The following is a 24,058-nucleotide window of genomic DNA, read 5'->3' on the forward strand; positions in this document are numbered from 1 at the left end:
GCCCACTCTGTCCAGCAGGTGGCCTACAAACACAAACAGATTTACACACAGACTCAGAAAACAGGGCTGGAATGTAACTAAGTACTAAATGTACTTAGTTACATTCCAGCCCTGTTCAAGTACTGTACTTTATTTTGAGGTAATTATACTGTACTTGAGTATTTCCATTTTCTGCTACTTTACAGGTCTATTCCACTACATTTCAGAAAAAACATAAAACATTTGTTATATATTCTTTGTTATACTTATATTAGACTATTCACCAGGATACGTTGCATTAGTATTGTACAGTATTTGTATCAAGTAATATTAGCTCTACCATGACAGCATAAATATGCAGCTTATCACCTCAATTAATCCACTTTATCATTCGAATATTATATAAGATATACTGTACATGCAGGATGTGGTTTTTTGTTTTGTTTTGGGTCATTGTGGTTTCTCCTACACACATTAAAGGGCAGCTAGATGCCACTAAATCCTATATATAATACTGCACCTTTAAATAATCACTAGTCAGAGAATGCTAAGAATACTGACTTCTTTAGATTTGCACCCTGCACACTTCAAACTTCCTCAGTGTCTTTACATTTATGTTGATACTGTTGTAAGCAGAACATAATATCTAATATCCAATCACTCAACTTCATTTTGATTGAAAACTGTCTGCAAACACTAATATTGTGAGTTGCTTTCATATTGTGAGACATTTATATTAATACTGCACATGTTCTCTCTAATATGTCAAAAATAATAACACTGAACTGGGCTATTGATCATCCATGACTAATATGGGACAATAGAGGAAATCAGTAAATATCAAATTGAGTCAAATTGCAAAGACAAGTGCAAACAACATAGAGCTAATTGACCAAACAAACCTTTAGATCGATGCTCTGTCAGAGCACTGCATATCACAGTACTATATCTATATCTATATCTATATCTATATCTATATCTATATTGCTACAGGAAAGTGGTTGTTAGAGCGTGATGGCCTCACGTAAAATCTGCTGGCACGATTGCACAAATGCATTTTCAGCACGTTTTGCTGAGAACAAATTGTAAACTTGTCGAATTTCATGTGTGACACATTGCAAATATGTAACAAACTGGTCTAACTAGTAAAATATTTGAGAAGAAACAATGTGTCCCTTTCTGCTTCTGCTTTTACTGCAGGGCTTTGAATTTGCTGTTGCTGTAAAGATCTTGGTATTACAGAAGCAGAGTTTGTGGAGTCCATAAAAGAGAGTAATCAAAATAGTAATTTATGATTAAAAAAAAAAAAGAGAGTTTATGTCCTGTCTTTTTTCCGCTGCTTGAGCCTATTCATCCTACAGCTAACTTCTGGTAACATGCACTTGAGATAAACTGACACTGAAGTTAATGTATTGTCAATGCAAAATTGAGAAAATCCACACTAACTTATTTGAAAAAGGTTACAACAATGTAAAAAGGTTATTCTTTTTACATTGAGCTTGGAGAGTTAGATTGTGTGTTGGGAAGAACTGTATATTGTTTAAAAGCAGCTTTCATAAATAAAATCTTCACATTTATGAAACCACAAACCTGATGAGACACTTTGACACAAACTGTTTCTTCTTTGTGAACCAGGATGCCACTACTGCCGCATGCTGGACAACATAGACAATGCTGCTAAGCTAATCATTAAGGATAATAAAAGGTTATATCACCCAGTGTCACTAAAGTCACCACCAGCTTTTCCATGGAGTTGGGCCCAGACGAGCAACAGAGATGACAGGGGGAGCAGACATGGACGAGCAGCACAGCAGACCAACATGGAGCAGGCAAATAGAGTTCACTCTGGCTGGCATCGGCTGCGCTGTGGGTCTGGGCAACGTTTGGAGGTTCCCTTATCTCTGCTACAGGAGTGGAGGAGGTGAGAAACCAAGCTGACATTTCATCCTCAAACAAAAATTAGACCAGACCATCCTTTACACTGACTATAGGATATATTGCACTCAGGTCTCAAGACAAAATGTGTGAGCATTACCTCAAGGACTTGCTCTATAGTGATTTTAATTGTGTTGAAAAATGTTCAAATTATGTTTGTAGAAATGTGTGTATTACATGTAAGTACTTATTGTATATATTTATATTATTTTTTAATATATTTATTAATATTATCATTCATCTTATGCAGGAATTCTGCATGCACAGTAAAAAAATAAATATACCTCACCTGACATTACATTACCAGTTACCCAAGGCAAGAGATAATATATGTGTGGTCAACGTGCTCTCCACAGAAGTTAAACATTAGAGGGTACCATAAACCTTACTGAGTTGCAACATCTTGTCAAGAAATTCTGTGTTGTTAATGACTCAGCGTCACATTCTACCAGGTGCCTTCTTGGTGCCATACTTGCTTATGCTGGTGGTGTTGGGGATCCCTCTGCTGTACATGGAGCTGACTGTAGGGCAATACATGAGATGGGGGCCTGTCCGTGCTCTGGCTAATGTCTGTCCACTGTTAAAAGGTACTACGTGGTCTGACTGAAATATTTCAAGTCACTGAAAGAAAGAAAAAAGAAAAAGAAAGTGACATTCATTTTGTTTATCCCTCAGGAGTGGGCATGGCATCCGTGGCTATCTCCTTTATCATGTGCACCTACTACAATGTCGTCATCACCTGGGCCCTTTATTATCTCTTTAGCTCCTTCCAGTCACCTCTACCCTGGCAGAATTGTAACAACACCTGGAACACACCTAACTGTACCAATCATGCCACCAACAGCAGCTATTCGTCCACAGCCAGCCAGGAGTTCTTCAAGTATATTTCACTGTGTGGGAGAAAGCAGCACTGGGTCTCAGACTTACAAAACCAGACTAGATAATGATTACGTCATGGCATAAAAAATCCCTTAACCTATCTTAACCTCAGGAAATTGTATCATTAAACTGATTATATTAATTTATAGCATAAAATCATTCTGGAACCCAATATTATTATGTGAGTCACGTGACAGATACCAGCCCAAGTGATAAGATAGAGGAGCAAACAGATCAAATATACATAGGAAAGTGTGGAAAACATTGACTCAGTCTAATCTAAAATGTTTGTGTCCATAAAAACATGTTGCTTTCTTCTCTGGGCAGCAGTTTCAGAAGCCTTAAAGGTCAAACAGATGTTGATTTCTCCTGATGATATCTTCCAGATGCTGATCTTTGGTTTTGAAGTTGATAGACTGAGGGAGTACTTGAATTAGATTTTCAATATGCAGTGATGTCACTCATTTTTCATTGTGGATAGTGACAGTGAAGTGAAACCCCACGTTTTCCAATTGGGTTACTCATTAACTTAACAGCAGTTAGTGCATAATCATATGGAATGAAGGTATGGCTTACTGAAAGCAATATAAGTTACATACAAGGTGTTAGCCAAGTTACTGTTGTGAGTGTTAGTATAGTGTTATGTTAATAAAAAGCCAAAATTGGAGTCCTGTGGGACACCGCCACATGCCTATCTGATTAATAGATATTTAGCAATTTAGTGACATTTTAACAGGGAAGACCTCTGGGACCCAGCTGTCTGTTAAAGGCTTTAGTTTGGGGGCATATTGTCAGGATTAATGTAGAATTAATTGTCTAAGAGAATGTTAATTAACCATTTTAATTTCTTTTTCTTTTTGGTTTCTTTGAAGATATAAGATGTTGGAGCAGACCGAGGGAGTGGAGGAGCCAGGAGTGTTACGGTGGGAGCTTTTCCTCATTCTCCTGCTGGCTTGGATCCTCATTTACTTTTGCATCTTTAAGGGTGTGAAATCCACAGGCAAGGTGAGCGGGAAAAAGAGCGAGGAACTGACACAGAAACAAAGAGGAACGAAACAACAACCCTTCAATATGTTGTTTGTTTGTGTGTGCAGGTGGTGTACTTCACTGCTCTGTTCCCGTATGTTATCTTGATTGCCCTGCTGATTAATAATGTGCAGCTTCCTGGAGCAATAGATGGGATAACCTTTTTCATAGTGCCAGAGTGGGATATGCTGCTCTCAGTGGAGGTAAGAAAGGAGGAAGATGAAGGAGTGGAAATAACTACTGGTCTGGCATAGGAGAGCACAGATAAGATGAATATTAGTATTAGTGTTGCATGGTTATTTATGATTGGTACAGGCAGTGACTGATAGTGATCAGCAGTTTTGCATGTGTTGCAGGTTTGGGTGAATGCCGCAGCTCAGATTTTTAACTCTATCGGGATTGGTTTTGGCTCCCTCATGGCCATGTCAAGCTACAACTCCTTCAACAACAACGTTCTCAAGTAAGAATCCACTCAGTTTTTCTCTCCCTCAGCAGTGCCAATAATGATGCCTGGGCAGTAAGAAAGTAACATAACCACATCTTCTCCACCACACAGGGACACCCTGACTATATCCATCATCAACTCTGTCACTAGTATCCTGGCAGGCTTTGTCATTTTCTCTGGTTTTGGATACATGTCTCACCTGCAGGGCATTCCTGTCAGCGAGCTGGCTGTAGATGGTAAGAACAATCTCAGCTCATATCTTCAGCTGCAGTGAGATTAGATTAGACAGTGGCGATTGTTTTCTAATAATTACGCCAATCATATTAATATTTATCTTTCCTTTTTATCTAAATGAAAGATATTTTGCCTGCTTGAGGGTGTTTAATCATCATTATCAGTGCTCTTGCAATGCTCCTGTTCTTGTTACATTTCTTAGAGGTCATTTTAATAATGTGCTTTATTAATTCTGACTATGGGAAAGTGAAACCAAGCAACAACACATCAATTGCAGTGTGGCGAATACAGGCCTGAAGCATGTGTCATGCTGCAAATGACCTGACTGTTTTTCATCTTTAAAAAAACAGCTGTTTCTCACAATTTTCATCATAGTTCTCACTCTTTAGGATGGTCGCTGTTGACTTTTTTCAGTCAGCAATGTTACTCTGACATCTTGTGTGTTTGTGTATCTAGGTCCAGGACTGGTTTATGTTGTTTACCCACAAGCCTTTGCCAACATGCCAGTGTCTCAGCTCTGGTCCGTGATGTTCTTCTTCATGCTGCTTTGCCTTGGACTGGACAGTGAGGTAGTTTATAGTGAGAATATGCATACAAATTGGATTATTTTCACTAATCTTAAACAGTTATGATTTATGAACTCTCTCTATTTTGCCAGTTTGCAATGGCTGAAGTAATGGTGACCAGTTTCATGGACGAATTCCATCAACAGCTGATTAAATTCTTCAAGCGAAAGGAGCTGTTTGTTCTTGCAGTTTGTGGTGCAGCATGCCTTTTTGGGATTCCTTGTGTCATGCAGGTACAGGTCGCAAATTACTGGATGGACTGGATTTAAATGATAATTTAACTATACGGTCCCCAGTCTTGCTTACATGTTGTCTTAAAGAGTGCATCTCTGTCCAGATGGGGATCTATGTTTTCCAGCTGATGGACCATTACACAGCCATAGTGTCCATCATGTTTCTTGCGTTCTTTGAGGTTATAGCCATCTGTTGGTGTTATGGTGAGATTAAAACACTTGATGATGCACTTGACTCCAAAAGTAGACACATTGCAATTGTTCAGACTGAGTAATATGCAAATAAAATATGTATGGCTGTTTGTCTAAAGCACCTTTCCATGTGCAGGTGTGACTCGACTTTCAGACAATCTTGAAGAGATGACTGGAAAGAGAGCAAATATCTTCTTCAGGCTGTGTTGGTTAATAATTGCCCCTTTACTGATCACTGTGAGTTAACAAGCTTTTTGTGTCAGCATGATTTAGATTAAAGATTTATTTCCCCTAAAACAAAACTGAAATCCCTCTAAATGGAACTGAACTTAATATGTTTCTTTTTGCTGCAGGTTATCCTCATTTTCTCCATCATCCAGTTCAAACCGGCGCGCTATGAAGACTATGTTTTCCCTCCCTGGGCTCAGGGGGTCGGCTGGGTCATTGCCATGGGCTCTATCATCTGGATTCCTTTGGGTGCCATTCACACATTGTGGGTGTTACCTGGCTCCATCATGCAGGTGACATATATTTAACATTTATTTTGTCCCTCTCAAGACTTTACAAGTGATATCCATGTGCATGTGTTGCCATGTTATGCTCATATGAAATCAAGCAGTATGTCATTATCACGGGTACATTTCTCCCACAGAAACTGAAGCTGTCCATCACACCATACTCCCTGAATGAGACATCAAAAACGCCATATTATGAGAATGGAGGAAACAGAGCAGGTGGATATCCAGTCATAGCGGTCACCGGCTCCATCTCTAAACTTGACAAACCTCCTATTGAGACAAACTTCTGATACTGCTGTGTTTTGAACTATTAGTGTTTATCTAGCTACCAGCTGCGGCTGAGTTTTAGTAAGTTAATCAATAATTATTACTTGCCATAAGGTTAAAATCTTTAACAAACCTCTGGTGAGAAAGTTAAACAGAACTGTATTTAAAAAATGAAAATGTAGTGGTGCATATCTGCCATGCAGATAATTTAAAATGGCCATTTTTGTGAGCCAGATTGTTTAATTTATATTTTGTTGAATTTCTGCTCATTTTTATTACAATACGATGTTGTGGACAGTCTGTTTAGAATCTGTTGTATGAATCTTAATTATCTGACCCACACTTCCTCTGTTACTGCTCTCACTTAGATTTGGCATTGACAAGTGTGCCCTCTTTTGGTCTTGTTGGTCAATGCACTTCTGAGTGTTATTAAATCTGAGATCAGGTACAATATTTATATTTAGTAGATAACAGAGCTTAACTTTTATATTGAGCCATGCTCCTTAAAAAAAAACAAAAAAAAACTGTGGTTAATTGAGGCTGACTCATGTATTAGGGCATGGCTGATAAAAATTAGGTTGATGGTTAACAGAGGAGTGCAGGGTCATGCAACTCATTAGCCGTGTAATAAAAAACATGTCACAAAGTCCATTGCTTGAATCTTATTTGTGCAATAAAAGTTGGGTGTAACAGTTTGTCTGGTTAACATAACACAAAACATAACTTCCTTCTGGGCAACAGCATTTATTTATTTATTCATTTAATGAGATTTCCACTGAAAGGTACATGTTTCTAGGGTATACATGTGCATGGAGTTAGTTTCTTCCCCCTACATAAGTTACCAGTGTTTCCTTCTTCTAACTCCTCGCAAATTAATGCAAAGTGCTGAACTGAAATTACACAAAAAACGTATTCAACAGAAAGAGTTTTATCTACTTTTTGTGTTTTATACCTTTCCTGACTCCTTATATGGGCTTGAAATAGTGGAGAGATCCAAACAAAAGGTAACTGGGTGTGTTTGTGAAAACATACAATAAGTAAAGGTGGCAGGGTGGACAGACTGTTAGGTACAGTGAGTACGACACAGTGTTGTCTATGATTAGTGTGTATGAGAGCACATCTATCTATGATCCAAAGTTAAAATATTTATAAAAAATTAAAACAAAACAAATCTTAATCTTATAAACAGCAATTACTCTTTCCATTTAATTTCAAAAAGATATGTAATATGACCTACAAAGAAAGAAAGAAAAAAAAAAAACAACAAACAAACAAAAAACATGTGCAATCAATGGCATACTCTTCCCTCTGAAGTGATGGTCGTGCAGATGACCACACAGCACAACAGAAACTCCCTCCTTTGTTATTTGTTCCTACTGTGGTTTAGAGTCAGCTCAGCTCGGGACTGGGCTCAACATTTCACAAAAACCAGGTTGCTGCATTCAGTAGTATTTTAATAGTGGTTTTACAAAGTCCACGCCCTTCATTTCCTCGCACAGCCTCCTTTAGGGCTCCTTGACCACATCCCTCCAGATCCAACACAGCTGTAGTTGATTTGTTTTTATCCCCCACCCCTCCCCACCCCTCTTTGCCCAGCAGAGGTCGCTAAGGAGTCACCGTGGCTGATGTCTGTCTGCTCCTCCTGCAGCGGTCCCTGATTCACTGCTATGACACCTGCTCTACTGGCCTCATCTGCACATCTCCGATCTGATGGCAGAAAATGAGTGGCATTCAATACAGGTGATGAGTTTAAAAGCAAAAGAAAGAGAGAGGAAGAAAGAAACAAGAGAGATACCTGGACATGAGGAGGGGCACTGAGGACATATGTGATTGCACTGGCTATGTCTTCTGCTTTCAAACACTGAGTAATGGAGAAAACTGATGTTATTATTCATGCTACAGTACTTCACTTTGTAAAAATACATTGGCTGTTGTGTTGTCTTACTTTTATACTCTCATACACTGAAGCTGCTTTCTCTGGATCACTGTTGTGGTGCCGGAAGGCAAACTCAGTCTCCACTATTCCAGGTGATATACACTGCAGGGGAGAGAAAATGTATAACAGTTTTATTTCACACACACACACACACACACACACACACACACACACACACACACACACACACACACACACACACACACACACACACACACACACACACACACACACACACACACACACACACACTAAAGTAAGGGCTGACTGTAAATAGAGTCACTTATTCTATTTACTACTACTTTAGTTATTCATGTGATTCAATATGCTAGAAATAGCACAGAAGTTTTGGTCAAAGAAGCCTGAACATGAATACTTTTGCATAAAGTTGAGAAAAAAACAGACACAAACCAAAACAGACCTCTGTTAAGGTTTTTTGATGGATAGAAGTGTAAGTATGGACAAAGCTTGTTAATTGTTTGGTTGCATATTCCAAACACAGTGGCACAGATGAATGACTCAAGCCTCTGCTCTCTCCATTTTTTTTTTACTGTATATTTGCATTGTAATGCTAGGATTGACCAATCAAACATGCCTCAAACTGATATACAGTCAGACTGCCACCAAGATTATATTAGACCCATCTTATACAACGTGACATGAAATAAACGTAGACAACTGTTGTTACTATACTAAAGGGGCCTTAAGGTGACAGGTGACTTACCGTGGCTCTGATGTGGGTGTTTGCTTCTCGTAGTTCTTGCCGGATCCCCTCAGTCAGAGCAGTCACAGCGTATTTTGTGGCACAGTAGAAATGCTCGTCAGCACTTGGCACCATTCGATGCCCACCCATACTACATGACAGGTACAAGAGGAGCTAAAGATGTAAGAGATTGTAACACTCCCGCCCCCCCCCCCCACCCCCCCTTTCTCAGCCTTTATCTCAGCCTAAATTAGCCCCTAAATTTACTGATCTGAATGCCTCCATGTGTTCACTTACACAGCAAGATAATATTTCAAATTTATCATATCCAGTGTATCAATGGACAAGCTAGCCGTTCCAGAAAACAGATAGTCCAATAATCCAATAATGATGTATTAATGCAAATACAATATGTCAAAAAGAAACAATAAACTTCAATATCAATTCTTCTCATTGTTGTAACAGATGCCAGGTGGGGCTCAAAATTGATTAAACTCACCTTAACCAAATTTGCAAAGCGAGTTATTTTCAGATAAATCTATACATTTGTTCTGAGATTTGTGGGCAACTTACCTGTTTATATTGATGATGTGACCATCATCCACATTCCTCTCCTTCATTGATTTGTACGCCTCACGGGTGCAGATAGACAAGGCTAAGACATTCACCTGTGGGAGAGGTGAAGACAGCAACTTTATTTAACCATGTATGTATCTATTAGTCCATGTCTGTTTCTAACAATCTATCTATCTATCTATACACAAAGAATACAAAGCTAAATTCATGCTGTGTGAGAGCAAAGAAAATAAAAAAGAATTACATAAGTTTATAACACTTACAAAACTTCATTGAGTTTTATTACTAAATCACATTTAAGAGTGCCACGTGAAGACGGTGTTATCAGCTCAGCTGATGTTCACTGGGTCACTGTGTTAGACCATCTGAACCTGCTCTTCCTGTCCAGCTTGAGGCCTCTAAGCTGCTCTTGCACTGAAATTGATAGACTGCAGGTTAAAGCTAACGTGGTGGCAAGATAGGGGGAGGTGACCAAACAAGGTCAGTGTGCAGATTAAACACAGGCTAAAAATACACCGCTGTACACATGCATGCGGGCTGCCATGACAACAGATGGACGAGCGTTACAAATGCTGGAGTCTGGAGACGGAGACTTTGGAGCAGGAGGAGGAAGGGGGGGGGGGGGGGTCTTCAGTGGTCAAGAGCTCAATGAATCAGAATGTAAAAGGCCCAACAAGAGAAATAGAGCTGGCTTTCATTAGTGGGCCTCTGCTGTGCCAGGGCCTTCTCCTCTGAGCCAATGAAGCAGCCTCTGTGAGGGGAGGGAAGTGTGTGTGTGTGCAGACCCATGTATGCACACGTATCTGTTTTAACTCATAATCTTTGCTAGTTTCCACTCACACAGGGCAACCATTTCAGCTCCTACGATCTACTTTAGTGTTTTAGTAGAGGAGCCATAAAAATAAATAAAACTTGAAGTTGAAGTTGCTTTATACGAATTCATTGCCCTGCAGCTTGCTTCAGCTAAAGTATTTATATATATATATGTGTGTGTGTGTGTGTGTGTGTGTGTGTGTGTGTGTGTGTGTGTGTGTGTGTGTGTGTGTGTGATCCACCCACATCGATCATGTTTCTCCAGCCCTCTGTCTTGCCGCTGAGCAAGGGTTCATTGTGGGCCAGCCCAGCATTGTTGATGCATACGTCCACGCCCTTGTGCTGCGTCTTGATGGCTGAAAACATGGACAGGATCTCCTCCTCGTTGGACAGGTCGCATTTGTAAGGGATCAGCGTGCCACTGTAGCCTGCGCTCTGACACTCCGCTGACAGTTTCTGAAAAACCACAAATCACACCAAATTTGAATACAATGGTCTTTTTTTTCTTTTTTCTTTAAACACTTTAAACACTGCTGGGTGTAAAGTGAGAGTCAGGGCGGAAACACAGTTAGGTAAGAGCTAGAAATGATTAACCTGCAGGACTATAATTAAAGTTACAGTCCCATGATAAACACTACTACTCGAGACAGCGAGAAAGCAGTGAGAACACACAGCCATAAAAATCAATCATAACCTGGTTAGCACCAGCACAGCCGAAACCACCGATCCAGTCTGAAAAAACAAAACTCTACTTTCTAACAAATTCTAAATCATGACCCTGGATGCGAGGGAGCGCTGATGCCCGATGCCTCTTGCTCAGGGGTACAGCTGGACTGAGGCTGCTGCGGGCCGAGCAAGCTACACTCCAACCAGGTCAGCTGCCCGTTCACCACTGTGGGGGTTTGATACTAACTGACACAGATCCCCCTGCCAGGCACAGCTGCGCCGGTCACCTGACATCTTGCTCCCGGTGCCAGTCAGACATGAGGAGGAGGAGGAGGAAGAGGAGGAGGGGGGGGCGTAGATGATAAGAGCAGGCCTGGTGGTAAGACAGAGACGATGCACAGGAGTGTAACGCTCTTGACCGTGCATCTGTGAGGCCAAAAGGAGGATTGCATATTTGGGAAGTTGAGGTACTAAAAAGAAAAATCTCCCCTTTAAACTTCAACACCCTGTAGCACATTTTGTCTTGGCGTATTCCAGTCTCCAATAAATTAAGTTGTAGCTACGATAGAGTTTCTCTCAATGATCTAAAACAGTGCTTCCCCTTTTTTGTTTGACATACCCTCACAACTTTCCAACTATCTCTTCAGGGTACCCAACACACGTTTTAGCCTATAAAGCCATCATAAGTAGATATTCTAATGCATATGACAATAAATTCCTAACCTGAATCAACACTTGAGTTTCCTCAAAATTCTCTTTGTATGAAGATATTAAGCGGGCACTCATTTAGTACTGCACCTCACTTCTTCTAAGGCGGAGCTGGTGGAAGAAGTCTAAAGTTTTCAGGGGAGCTTCCCTTTCTCTTAGATGAAACTAATCCCAGAGAGGAAAAGGCATGATCTGATGCTTTAAGCTGACAGCTAAAATGTAAATGAAGGCGGCGGCAGTGGTGGAGAGTTGTAATCATCGTGTGTAGTAGTGTGGATCAATGCGTGGACTTTGTACCGGGCAGCTGGCGGGATAAAAAGTCTGTTTAATGTCCGGTTTGACTGATTTTGGATATTTGCGTCCACACGTACGGCTTGTCTGGGGGGTAATGTCCGGAAAATGCCATGGTTGCGGGTGCATGTGTGAAAGGGGCTAATTAAAGTGTTGTGGGATCCTCTTGTTAAATGTCTGACACCTGGACACACTGTAAGCCCCGCTGTATATTTGGTGTTAGTACAATTCACTAAGTATACTTTTGCCTGCTTTTTTTAATTATTTTATAATCAGGATGAAATTGGATTGAGGGATCATTTTGGCTTTTTTCTCCCCTCCTACTAAAAACGCATAATAGCGTGAACGTGCCCTATCTCGCACTCAGAGCGTGCAGATATCTCTGCTCTTTCTCTAAGCTGTTTAACTCAGATTATCCAGAGTGAAGGCATTACCCCAATAAAGCTGTCAAAATGCTAAAACACTGAAAACACTTCTGTAAAGACTAAAATAAACCCTTTTACCCCTGTTATAGAGAGGTGAACCACTCCCTTTTGTCTGTTAGCGTAGATGCGAAGCTGAGATCGCTGGTCTGTTCAATTTAAGTATCTGAGGTGGCTCTTAACTTCACACCCGCCTGAGTCCCTGAGGGGACGAGCTCTCAGGAAGACAGACTGGGTGAGGAGGCTTCTTTTTCATCTGGAAAGGAGGTTAACGTAAAGGGTGAGCTGGGCCAGGTCTTTTGTGTGAGGAAGGGAGAATTAGTTGTGTAACTGAGGCTGAAGTGGGAGCTCAGTGGCACAGCGAAACAGGCTGTGATCTAGATCCAACTACAGGAAGTCTCAGGCTGTGAATCTGTGAGTTCTGGCAGCGGCTGTACTGCCTAGGCCAGTACTGGCCCTCCTGCTCTCGCCACGCCTACAGCAAAGCCACTATAGCGCCTTGTCCTACAGATAAGCAGCCAGGCGTGAAAAATGCAGCAGCAGCAGCATACTGTAGTTGGCAAAAAAAAAATGTTTTGAATTGAATTCATTCATCTCAATCCAAAGTGAAACTGGATGTGTTTAAGTTGAAGTGTGTTCGGCGTGGCACCTTTTCCAGATGAGGATGAAAAACGAGAGCGAGACGAGCACAAAACATGTCTCAGCAGTAAGAGCTTAAAAAGAGCCTCGGGGGGACGTGTCATAAAAATAAAGATAAGGATGATTGAGGGCGGTGTGCTGGAGGAGTGCGGGATGAGCACCCGATAAATCGGATGTAGCAAAAGAATTCAATACTGCAAAATGTAAACAACTCAGGACATTATGTAACCATTTTTCTCTTTATGCAGAATTCCTGATGTAGACTATTTGATGTCATTTCACCTCGTCTGCTTATATATGAGCTATATTATCAGTGACTTTCATGTCGTTTTTGCCATTGTGCAGTTATGAAGATTGCGCACACAGCCTGATAACTCAAATACTAATAATAAAAAAAAAAACACTGTTTGCAATTACACAGACAGTCATGATAAGACCAAAGCTGAAAGATAAAATGGCTTACAATTCATAAGACAAATAATGTTAAAACAGGTCATTAACCCTTTCTATGTTTGAGTAATGGGTGTGCATATACAGGCACACAGCACTTACAATAGACACATGTGGGCATGCCTGTGTAGTCACATTAATGGCCTGCAACCCCTGCAGGGAGCTGTTATATAAGGTCTACAATGCAAAGGACATCATTGTCCCACACAATGTTCATCAATCACTCACTCGCATGGAACTAGTGTAAATGGACCAGCAAAAAAAACTAACAAATAAAAAAACAATAAAAAGGGAAAAAAATAAACTTGCTAGTTGAGAAGGAGATAAAAATAAAGATGCCAGAGTGTTAGAGGCAGACGAGCTTTAAGTGGTGAGTCGGATCAAAAGGCACGAGGCAGCGGCCATGAACCGAGAAAGCTGAGAAATTAGATTTGTCTCAGGTTGACTCGGGAGGTCCCCCACACAAAAGAGGGATTGTATTATAGGCAACTGTACCGCCTCTTATTCTCTGAAAAGACTGGTAGGCAGTTTTTTTAAAAGAAAGAAGAAGAAAAAAAGAAAAGAAAACAGAAAATCAGCCATAATTCAGTTGGTGACCCCTCCCTCCTTCATCCGCTCTGTCCTATCTCTTTTACCTGTGACACACAAAAAACAGTTTTGCCTGTCATCATGCATTTTCATCCTCATTACTGAGACCGTTGTCCAGTGATCACAAAAAGTGTAGAGAAGGAGGAGGGAGGAGGAAAGAGGGAGGGCCGGCAGCCAGAAAGTGAAACAGAAGGGCAGAGAGAGAGCAAACAAAACCTGAAGCGTACTGCATTAAACCTGATCAAATGCATTCACATTTCAGTCTGCTTTAAGACTTTAAGGCTTAAAGAGTGAAGTGAGAACAGCAGCAACTAAACACTGACTCCATTACTATTTATAAAACACATCTTTCATTTATTGATATTGTTTCAGAAGGTTTTTTTCCTCAAGAAAAATCTACCAAAAGAGGTCTCTGAGGAGCACATCTTTATTCTTCTGAGCCCTATCACTCATTATCAAGCTGAGCTAGTATTGTGTCACATAAAAATAGACGGTTTCAAGTTTAGCCTGAGCACCATTGTAGCGAGAGTGGGGCCAAAGGTCACAGTACGCTGTATAAAAGGATTGCAGGAGGGGTAGAAGGGATGGTTGTGTGATTATCTCTTCTTCACACATGCTGAATGACCGCCAGTAAAAAAGGTTTAAAGGTTGAAGCGGACGGTTTTACAGCACCTCGCTCAGGATAGTCTAATCAAGATGGGGAGATAAGAGAAATAAGCACACTCTCAGTTAGGAACTAGACTTATTGACTCCGGCTTTTCCTGAGGAGCTTCGAGCAATGAACAACTTGTAACAGGAGGCCTGGCAGCGTTTGGTGAAGCTTTAAAATCCAAACACAGCTCCTAGTGATGACTACTATGAAAAACAGTCTGTGTTAATAAGCGTATGACAACTGATGTTTGGTATCCAAGCAGACATGAAAATGGCCTTTAAAAGACGGGTTAGCAGCTAGCCGGGTGTTGTGTAACAGACTGGTGCAACCAGTGTGGTAGGATTTTATTTTCACAAACAAAAGTGATAAAAAGCAGGAGGGCGTAGAAGCAGATCTCTGAATAAGAGAGAACATTTCTGTCAGCAGTATTTCAACACCGGATCAACTACAGAGAGCAGCTTTTATTCATATATTCACATGGGCATCATATGATTAAAAAAAGGCTCTCTAGTTGTCTTGTTTGTCGTAGAAACATGCTGAGGGGTGAAGCGTCCTTCTAGTGAACCGTCATGCATCACGTGCCTCTTCCGTCTCATGTGATGGCTTCTTTTCTGCACCTGATGCCAGCCATCGGTGCAGCTTTGCCCACAGCTTCAGGCCCGAGGGCGGCCCCGATGCCAGCTCCGATGCCGGCTGTGAGCCACATCATTACGCATGCTAAGTTTGTGATACCTTGAGCCCACAGCACAGGGGGAGTCTCATGGAGACGGTGTTGAGACGCCGCCGAGACGCCGCGTTCAAACTGAAAAAGCTTTCACAGGGAGCCAGCCCAGTCTGCCTCTATTCACCGGGAGAGCCTAGAGTAGCCCCTAAAATGTTTCCAAAATCAAACAAACCCCCAGCAACAAATCCAATTTGGCTGTCGTTGAAGCGAAAACAATCCAATTTGCATTCTTTCTCGTCAGCCCCCCCCCCCACCCCTCCTCAATATTTGGGGAAATAATGAACTTGGTGAACTCGAGTTTTGTGTTGGAGATTCACATAATGCTTTCAACACAAAGTGCTTTCTTTTCCCACTTTGCTCTCTGCTACAAATATACATTCAATTACCAACGCTGGCCTGCTGCCCCGATCGCACTTAGCTTTCAACCCCCCCCCCCCTCCCGGCCCCTCCCTGCGCATCAGGCCTCTTCCAACTAATACACACTCGATCGCACAGACTGTACATGCGGAAAAGACCTTTCGAGCATATCTTCCAACAAGACGGGACAGGACAGGAAGCGCCCCACCTACCGCAGCGGGAGGCCCGAGGGAGGGAATGTCACTGCCGGTAAACCTTACACCTTGAGAGATGATAAGCAGAGAGAAGACAGCACAGTGGTGGTACAGGGGCAGGAAGGGGGGGGGGGGGTTGTGGTTCATGAGGGTCACTGAGCTGTCTAGACAAATCAGACTGTTAACTGCATGCAACCCAGGTGATCTGACGTAATATGAAATTAAAAAAACACTCCTGACATAAGAGCTTTAAATTATTCATGGAGAAATTAAACTGATTTCAGTGCATTTGATATGCAGTAGCACTGACTGTGACTGTAATACATACACAATAATAGAGACTTCAATCCTAAAAGCTCCTCTGACAATCGACTACTACAATATATCAATTAATAACAAATTAATCGATAACAGAGATAGGCTGAAAGCACACTCCACCTGCTCTAGAAGGGCTACCACTGAATTATCACCTACCTCTTCAACAGGCTATTTCTGTGCAGATGTTTTAAGGTGCACAATGACACTCTGCACATGCTCAAATCCATTCTAAAATAAGAGAAGATGAGTTTTATACTATTTTCCAGCTGTTGTCGCACACTTGGGATCATTACAGAGATGAAATAGACTGATTTCTTGTTGGCATTGCCTACCCTTAATTCATAAATATATCCATATGTCAGTCTGGATTGCTGCACTCATATATTCATATAGTCAGGAAAACGGTTTTATAATTTGTGTGTTTGGTGTGAATGTTGCATCTCTCGGGGGCAGAATCCAAAGAGGCATGACAGATTTTTAGTTAGGTATACGTCTTTGTCAGCTCACGACTCCAGCGGAAAGTGTGCAGTCAGTGGAAAAGCTTTTTGCGTGGCTAAGACAAAAAAAAAGAAGCTTGTGACAAATAGGAGTGGCGAGGTAAAGTTGACGAGCTGAGGAGCGACAGGAGATAAAAAAAACAGCTACCGTGCCGGTGAAGATGGCGCTGCGATTTCTCACGTGGCAGATGACAAGCGACACAGCAAAAAGCACATCGTTAAAACATTATTATTTAACCACTCAGGTGAAGTAGATACTGGATCTTTTTGTGATTTTGCCGCTTACGCATATTCCACTAAAATGACAAAAATCATAAAGAAGAAGAAGAAGAAGAAGAAGAAGGAGAAGGAGAAGGAGAAGGAGAAGGAGAAGGAGAAGGAGAAGAAGAAGAAGAAGGAGAAGGAGAAGGAGAAGGAGAAGGAGAAGGAGAAGTAGAAGAAGAAGAAGAAGAAGAAGAAGAAGAAGAAGAAGAAGAAGAAGAAGAAGAAGAAGAAGAAGAAGAAATAAATACATAAAGAAGAATGAGGACACAGACTTAAAAGAGAGATAAAAACACAAAGTGAGGCAGAGGCTTTGAGACAAATGAGAGTAAAGCTGTCTGACCCACTTCATTTGTGGAGTCAAATCTATTTATTGTGAAATAACAGAATGGGCTGTTGGGATACCTACAGTCATTAGTGGAGAACAGGACTGTGTGATATGATCAAAACCTCACATCCCGATACGGGTAATTCCATATCCAGACAACGATACATATCAGGATGTAGCACATTGTCTGCTTCTGTCTTGCGTGGGTGGTAAAGGGGGGGGGGGGGTGTTTAAGTACGGTCTTTTCAGACTTTTCATAACTAAACCACGAGCTCGGTCCTCCTCCTGTTTGGAATGACCTCACTCTGTGTCCCGTTCGCTCTCCTCCCGTGTTTATTTGTGTTGCCTTCATGCAAATTTCCTGCCTACATCCGTGCTGTGCGGAAGGATGCTGAGCGCCGTCCAAATGTTGAAACATATGGCGGCAAAGTGTGTGATTTGCGACACAGCAGCATAAACTATGGACGTATATATATATCATCATATTGCACGGCCCCGGTGGAGACGCTTTCAGATTTGCAGACCGAGACGCTGATTGATTTTTTTTTTTTTTTTTTTAAAACATGACTGAGCATCTTTTACCTCCTGTACGCCGGGGTGCCGGATCGAAGCTGCCCAGGCCGAGGTCTGACATTAATCTTCCAGCTTCACCTGCCAAAAGGCTTTGAGATTTAATTCTAAATTTACTTGCTCGAGATGGTGTTGAGTTTGCGATTGATGTAATGTTGCGTCACAATAAAGCTGAGACTGCTCAAACAGGGGGCAGCAGTTTGAAAAAGTGCAGAGGCTGCCAATAAGGAGCCAGTTTGATTTGCCGGTTCGAATGTCATTATCTAAAAAAGATACCAGCCTGTGTGATGAGTGAGTGGACGATTTGGCGGCTGGTGGGAGCAGACCGCTACTGAATCCATTTCTACTGGAGGCTATCAGCACTGACTCTTATCATATACCGTTTTTTATTATTTAGAGCAATAGTTTAACATTTTTTATGTCTCTTGCTCTTGTTATCTGTATGCCAACAACACATCTGTTTATCACTAAAAACCCACAAATTGTGTTTTTCTAAATTTATCTGGTCCAAAACTGCAGCAGCCAAAGCTTTTGAATTATGACTGATGTCTCTGTAGTGGGTAGCCTCAAAGCACCCAAAAAAATGTCACTTTCACTTCATCAGTTTTAAATGAACTGAAATGAAAAGAAGAAGAAAAAGATTTATTATGTTGAAGGCAATGATCTTTCCGCATTTAGCCTGGGTTATGAAAAAATGTGACTGCAGCGAGAACAGAGGAGGAATTTAGCTGGTTAAAACTGCTGATTCATTCAATGAGCAAACAGGCTGTATGTACTGTATATGTCCACTGAGTTTATTGACCACTGAAGACACAGCAGCTGAAACTGTGTCCACATTAAAAGGCCACATTTATCACATTATTTCACATTCATCTACTTGTAGAAGAATGTTGTTTCTTGCAGGCCTGCATACAGTAGGGCTACCACTTTCCAGAAATCATTAGAGGCATGGACAACTATTGAATATGATTGATTATATGACAGACCCCACCCCATCCCATTCCCATCCCATCCCATCTCAACCACCACCTCCCCCTCCACTGGAGCAATAACTGCACTGACACTAATCTAATGTAAAAAAAGAAAAAAAGAAAATGCAAATCATGGTTCTATTGTACAAGGCGTGGGCTAAGTGACGCTAATATAAGCAATTAGATTACGGGAGATTCAGACAGCTAATATATTTCTACAATTGATTACAACTCGGCCAGTTTCATTTGTGAAATCAAGTTAAGCAAACAAATATGAAACCACTATTATCTTAATTCATGGCAGGAAATGTCATTTCTCAGCCAAATGTGATGAAAGGAAACAATATAGGATAGTGGTCATAAATCTAATATTAGAGTTTTTGAATGAGGGATTATGAGAGTTGTGGTGATCAGCAGCTTGAGTTCATATTCCCATAACTGTGTTTACTACTGCATCAGATTGTGCTAGATAAGCAGGTACTACGAACCCACACATATGGGCTATGTGGGCAAGAGAACCTGAAAGTCTGATGTGAGCTCAGACTTCAAATCTGACTAATATGGAGGTAATCTAACAAACAACATGCACTCAGGTTTCTTTTTTAATTTCCCTGAGTAGATCCCTCTATGATGGTGACCACACCGTTAGTTTACAATGAAATGTGGCTCTCAGTGACAGACTCATGGATGTCCTCAGCACAGCACAACCTTTAATACCATTTGTAACCTCACAGAGCTCTCTGTGTAAACTGTGAAGAATTACATTTTTCTTCCAGCCGTCTTTTGGGCTGTTTTGCAAGAGTTAATGAGAAATCTGTGTTGCTGCTACTTGGATGCGGCCTTGTCACATCCCCATTCCTGTGCCGAGCCCATGGTGACCACACGTCTTCCGACAGCTCGCCGCTCCCCTGCTGCCTGCTCTATGGTCTCAAAAGACGACACAACAATACCGCTGCCACTACTCGCCACGCCGCTTTCTCTGCGTTTTGTGAACACAGAAAAGAAGAATCCCAGAACTTCTGAGTGCATTTCTCCTTTCTTTAAATAAGGGTTACATCCCATCTGCTTTGAGAGAAAATATTACTGCTTAAACATAACAACCATAAACCTTGTATCCCCCCCGCCACCCCAATGCAAAGGAATAAACACCAAAAGGGAAGTCAAGAACAATCGCTTAGTGATGGACACTTGCATCCCCCACTTGCAGCATGCCAGGTTTGGCACAACTACACCAAGAACCCAGTTTACATAGCAGAGAGCTCACAATACTGGCTTTGTCCTCAGCTCACACAGACAGCTCTCTGGGGTCTTGTACAACTGATGAAACCCATCATAGAATGTAAACCTGTTGCTCTATAAAACCAGACATCTACCTCCAGTTTGGCCACATGTTTCATTAGCTTTGGTTTCACGTGTGCTAATGCATCATTTAAAATAGCTACAGGTCTTCTGGCCATAATGCAGTCAGCTCTTTAATGCTGCCTGACTTTTATGTAATGTAAAAGTGCTATAAAGATTTTTTACATGTTGTGACCTTGTTTCAGTCTTGCACAAGTCACAGACAGAGGCTGAAACAAGCCGCCGCAGTTAACTATTGACAAGAGGGGCCATGTGACCGCAGTATGAATGGAGGGAGGCTATCTATTGCGCAACATCACTCACTGTATGCATGTAGGGGCATGGGTGTGTGTGTAGTCAAGCTGGTGGAAAAACAAGACATAGCTCAGGCATGCAATAATGTACTTTTAATACCTAGAATTAAAAAAAAAAAAGAAGCAACAGCTAGACGTTGAAATGATGTTTGTAATTCACACTTACACAACACCACCGGCAGCAAAGTTCCTGAAAGTCATACTGCAAACTGCAAACTTTGCAATAGAAACTGATATAACAGACACACTATAGGGGTCACTTGGTGAGAAAAGGTTAACACAGGTTGGAAAACTAACTTGGCTAAACCAAAGACTGATCGATGGCATTACGTATAGCTTGAACCTGCACCGTGCTCGTGTCTTTTCTAAACAGCTTGACACTCAGATATCGCAGGTCATCAAGTTTGATGTAACAGGATAAGACAAGGATGAGCCCCTTGTTGAGAAATGTGGGTTATACAAGAATGCCTTCAGCAAAACTGTTAACACCAACTGCAAGCCTTGCCTGTCTCTTCAGCAGATCATCCATACACACAATTCAAATCATATTTCATATTTGTTCAATAAGCTAAAATGGACTGCTGTCTAAAAACATAAAGTGACTGTATGCTTGTCTGAGACTGATGGCTCTGCTTGTGAGCAGCTAAATGTTTAAAAGCGTAATAATTTACATAACCGCCATCATAAAATGATTCAGTGTTGTATTACTTAATTACACACCCTGCCATACTTGGGTGATATTCAACAGTGCAGCAGTTAAATATTAAAATACAACTAAGCTGTTAACAACCACAGGTGAGCCAAACTACAGCACTCAAGACAAACATATTAGCTGTGTAAAAGGTGGATGAAGACAGGTGTAGTAACCTTTTTGTTGCAGGGCCGGTGCTAGAGGCTAAAACAAGCGTGGAATGGGGAGAGTGAGGCTTAATCATTGGCTGACAAGATAAGCAAGGTGCAGTGCCTCATGGCTTATGGTTACTTAGTTGGCGTGCAAGAATGTGTGCCACATAACGCCGAGCTGCATATACTTAATTGGCATATACTACTTAATTTCACATTGTGAGTCATGTTAAAAATGATTTTTTTTTTTTTAGCATGTCATCAGTTTACTCGTTCAATATGCAGGTGACTAATTCATATGCAGGTGACTAATTCATATGCAGTTCAAACATAATCACCACTGGCACTGATTACTCTCATAGCCACATTGAGAGCAAGACTTAATGATTGTGCTTGTCTTTTATTATAATGGAGGGGAGGGTGTGATTTAAGTTTTAGGCTAACCGAGCAATGACCTCAAAAATGCTGCATGAGTATTGTGCCACGTTTATTCCAAATCGCTGAACAAAATCAATACAGAAAAATAAAAGAGTATATCAGAGGAACGGATTCTAGACTGAGATTTACCATGGCTTGAATCCATAAAAATGTACTTCTTACAAACTAAAAGCTACTGGTTAAGAGAGAGAGAGAGAGACAGAGAGAGAGAGAGAGAGAGAGAGAAAGAGAGAGAGAGAGAGAGAGAGAGAGAGAAACACATTGTTATACTATCCCACATGGCCCCTGAGCATCCTCTCACACCTGTTTGGTAAACTGTGGTGTGACTCAACCTAAGCTGACTACTACTGTAACACTGGGAGCACATGCATTAGGGGATCTACTAGTTACTGACCTCACATAATGTCCAGAAGTTAGCAGATATATATGTCCGTTGCATAAGTCACAGTGGATTCACCCTGTCAGCTCTGAGGATGCTGCCTCCTGACATCTGACCTTACAGGAGAAGGTCGTCTTTTTCAGCTTTGATAAAGATTTTAGACTGATGCCGGTTTAAGAGTGTCATGTTTTGCCTTATTTGGTGGGTGGTACTGTGTCGCACAATACTTCCTCAGTGTGGAGGTGCACAATAATGCCCCAGTCATATTCATATGGGGAATTGGTGACAATGGCTCGCAGGGATTTAGCGTTAGCTCTGGTTTACACATTTTCAGTCTTATTTAACTGTATTTACTTTGCATTTAGTACAATACGTTATCCATGTAAAACTACAAGTAAAATAGAGTCACTTTGTCTCAAGTGTTTGTCTAATTTTAACGAACGTTTAAACGGCTGCGTTACCTAAATATGACAAATATAAGTAACGTTACAATTGACGTTGAAGTTGTGAAGCTAATGTTAGCTAGCGGTTAACGTTAGTTAGCTAGTTTATTGTTGCTGTAACACAGCTAGCTTCCTCTGTGACTCAGACTGACTTATTTTTAAAGCTGTTAACGACACTGAATTAAACTACCCACCTCTATTTTGTCGACATTCCTGGCACAGCCGACAACCCGCATGCCTTGCTGGACCAGTGCCCGGGCTACAGCCGCTCCAATCCCCACCGAAGCTCCGGTCACCAGGGCCACTCTGCCTTTCCACCGCTCCATCTCCTCCGCGCTGTCTGCACCGGGTACAGTATACGCCAAACAGCAGCTCCTGCTCTGTAATTCGGCTTTGTCTTCTTAGTTCAAACTGTCACTGTGTCAGCTTTCGATATAATGCACGGTGTGTTATAATTGTGGGGGTGGAGTAGCTACAGCCTCCAGTCTCCGTCAGTGCAGCATCCAGGACGGCGGTGGTAGTAATGCGTATAAGCCCGGATCCATGCGCTCCGTCTTCTGGATGAAATATGAAGAGCGCCCCGGAGGATTGTGAAAAATGTTTGGCTCACATCACCTCCCACTTTCTTCCTCAGAACTCTACTTGTGTGGTCATCTACCGCCGCCTACAGCAAAAACACTCTCATAACACTACAGGTGCTATGCGTGTTGCTTTCAAGTATTCTGCCTAATTAAAAGCGTTTGTTTGGGAAATATTACAAAAATACGGAAGCACTTAAAGTAGGGCAGGGTGGGTACAGTTGCAACATTGCATTGGATTTTTGCTCAATTGCTCTGAGACTGTTTACAGTAAACCACCTCAAGTTTATGGGATTCAACTCATATGTCAACTTTTTACCCACACCATTAATTAAATATCTACATATGATAATAAATTCAGAAAAAAAAAATAATTAAATTGAATGATTAAAATTGATTAAAATGATACAAAATGTTATTTTTCTTGTCATATTAATCTGAATATATATTTATATTATTATTTTATTTTTTTAACAGTGTATTTGTTGCAACAAAAGATTAACACATCATACACGTCATTTTACACGACATAAATCTCTTTATCAGAGACTATTAAATATTGAGGTTGTGTTTACAACTCTTCCAGGTGGTTGATTAGAGCTGAACCAGGAACACTGACATTTCCAATAGATAGTGAAGGCAGCAATAACTGGACACTGCTGAACTTTGTTCCAGGTACTGTGATGAGTTTAGGTTTTTCATTCACTTACATTTACAATGAATAAAATGTGTCAGTCTGAAATATACTGGAGAGAGGTAGTATTTAACTATTAAGAAAAAATAATAC

At 41.2% G+C, this 24,058-nt stretch overlaps 2 protein-coding genes across 2 annotated transcripts; one reads left to right on the forward strand and one right to left on the reverse strand.

Annotated features, from left to right (window-relative positions):
• Positions 1–1,773: 1,773 nt before the first annotated feature.
• si:ch211-283g2.1 (sodium- and chloride-dependent GABA transporter ine) lies at positions 1,774–6,297 on the forward strand. Its single transcript, XM_053331128.1, has 13 exons — positions 1,774–1,900; positions 2,367–2,501; positions 2,590–2,794; positions 3,666–3,798; positions 3,888–4,022; positions 4,176–4,279; positions 4,376–4,500; positions 4,955–5,067; positions 5,157–5,297; positions 5,402–5,501; positions 5,626–5,726; positions 5,843–6,010; positions 6,142–6,297. The coding sequence occupies exons 1-13, from the start codon at positions 1,774–1,776 to the stop codon at positions 6,295–6,297; spliced, it is 1,743 nt and encodes a 580-aa protein (XP_053187103.1).
• A 713-nt stretch (positions 6,298–7,010) lies between these two features.
• dhrs11a (dehydrogenase/reductase 11a) lies at positions 7,011–23,265 on the reverse strand. The gene is made up of 7 exons (XM_053331446.1): positions 22,888–23,265; positions 10,549–10,758; positions 9,487–9,581; positions 8,935–9,064; positions 8,220–8,312; positions 8,070–8,135; positions 7,011–7,981 (listed from the first exon to the last, which is right to left on the reverse strand). Exons 1-7 carry the CDS (start codon positions 23,017–23,019, stop codon positions 7,940–7,942), a joined length of 768 nt encoding a protein of 255 aa, XP_053187421.1. The 5' UTR covers positions 23,020–23,265; the 3' UTR covers positions 7,011–7,939.
• Positions 23,266–24,058: the final 793 nt, after the last annotated feature.

The sequence above is a fragment of the Scomber japonicus genome, chromosome 13 (genome assembly GCF_027409825.1).
Source record: "Scomber japonicus isolate fScoJap1 chromosome 13, fScoJap1.pri, whole genome shotgun sequence".
Taxonomy (NCBI): domain Eukaryota; kingdom Metazoa; phylum Chordata; class Actinopteri; order Scombriformes; family Scombridae; genus Scomber; species Scomber japonicus.

What these genes read in the sequence shown, in the direction of transcription:
- dhrs11a (XM_053331446.1), bottom strand. Translation starts at nt 23,019, where the DNA reads ATGGAGCGGTGGAAAGGCAGAGTGGCCCTGGTGACCGGAGCTTCGGTG. An exon ending in CACATCATCAATATAAACAG is followed by an intron (nt 9,065 to 9,486) that starts GTAAGTTGCCCA and finishes CCTGTCATGTAG; the next exon opens with TATGGGTGGGCATCGAATGG. An exon ending in ACACCCACATCAGAGCCACG is followed by an intron (nt 8,313 to 8,934) that starts GTAAGTCACCTG and finishes TCTCCCCTGCAG; the next exon opens with TGTATATCACCTGGAATAGT.
- si:ch211-283g2.1 (XM_053331128.1), top strand. Translation starts at nt 1,774, where the DNA reads ATGGACGAGCAGCACAGCAGACCAACATGGAGCAGGCAAATAGAGTTC. An exon ending in ATATGCTGCTCTCAGTGGAG is followed by an intron (nt 4,023 to 4,175) that starts GTAAGAAAGGAG and finishes CATGTGTTGCAG; the next exon opens with GTTTGGGTGAATGCCGCAGC. An exon ending in TTCAACAACAACGTTCTCAA is followed by an intron (nt 4,280 to 4,375) that starts GTAAGAATCCAC and finishes TCCACCACACAG; the next exon opens with GGACACCCTGACTATATCCA.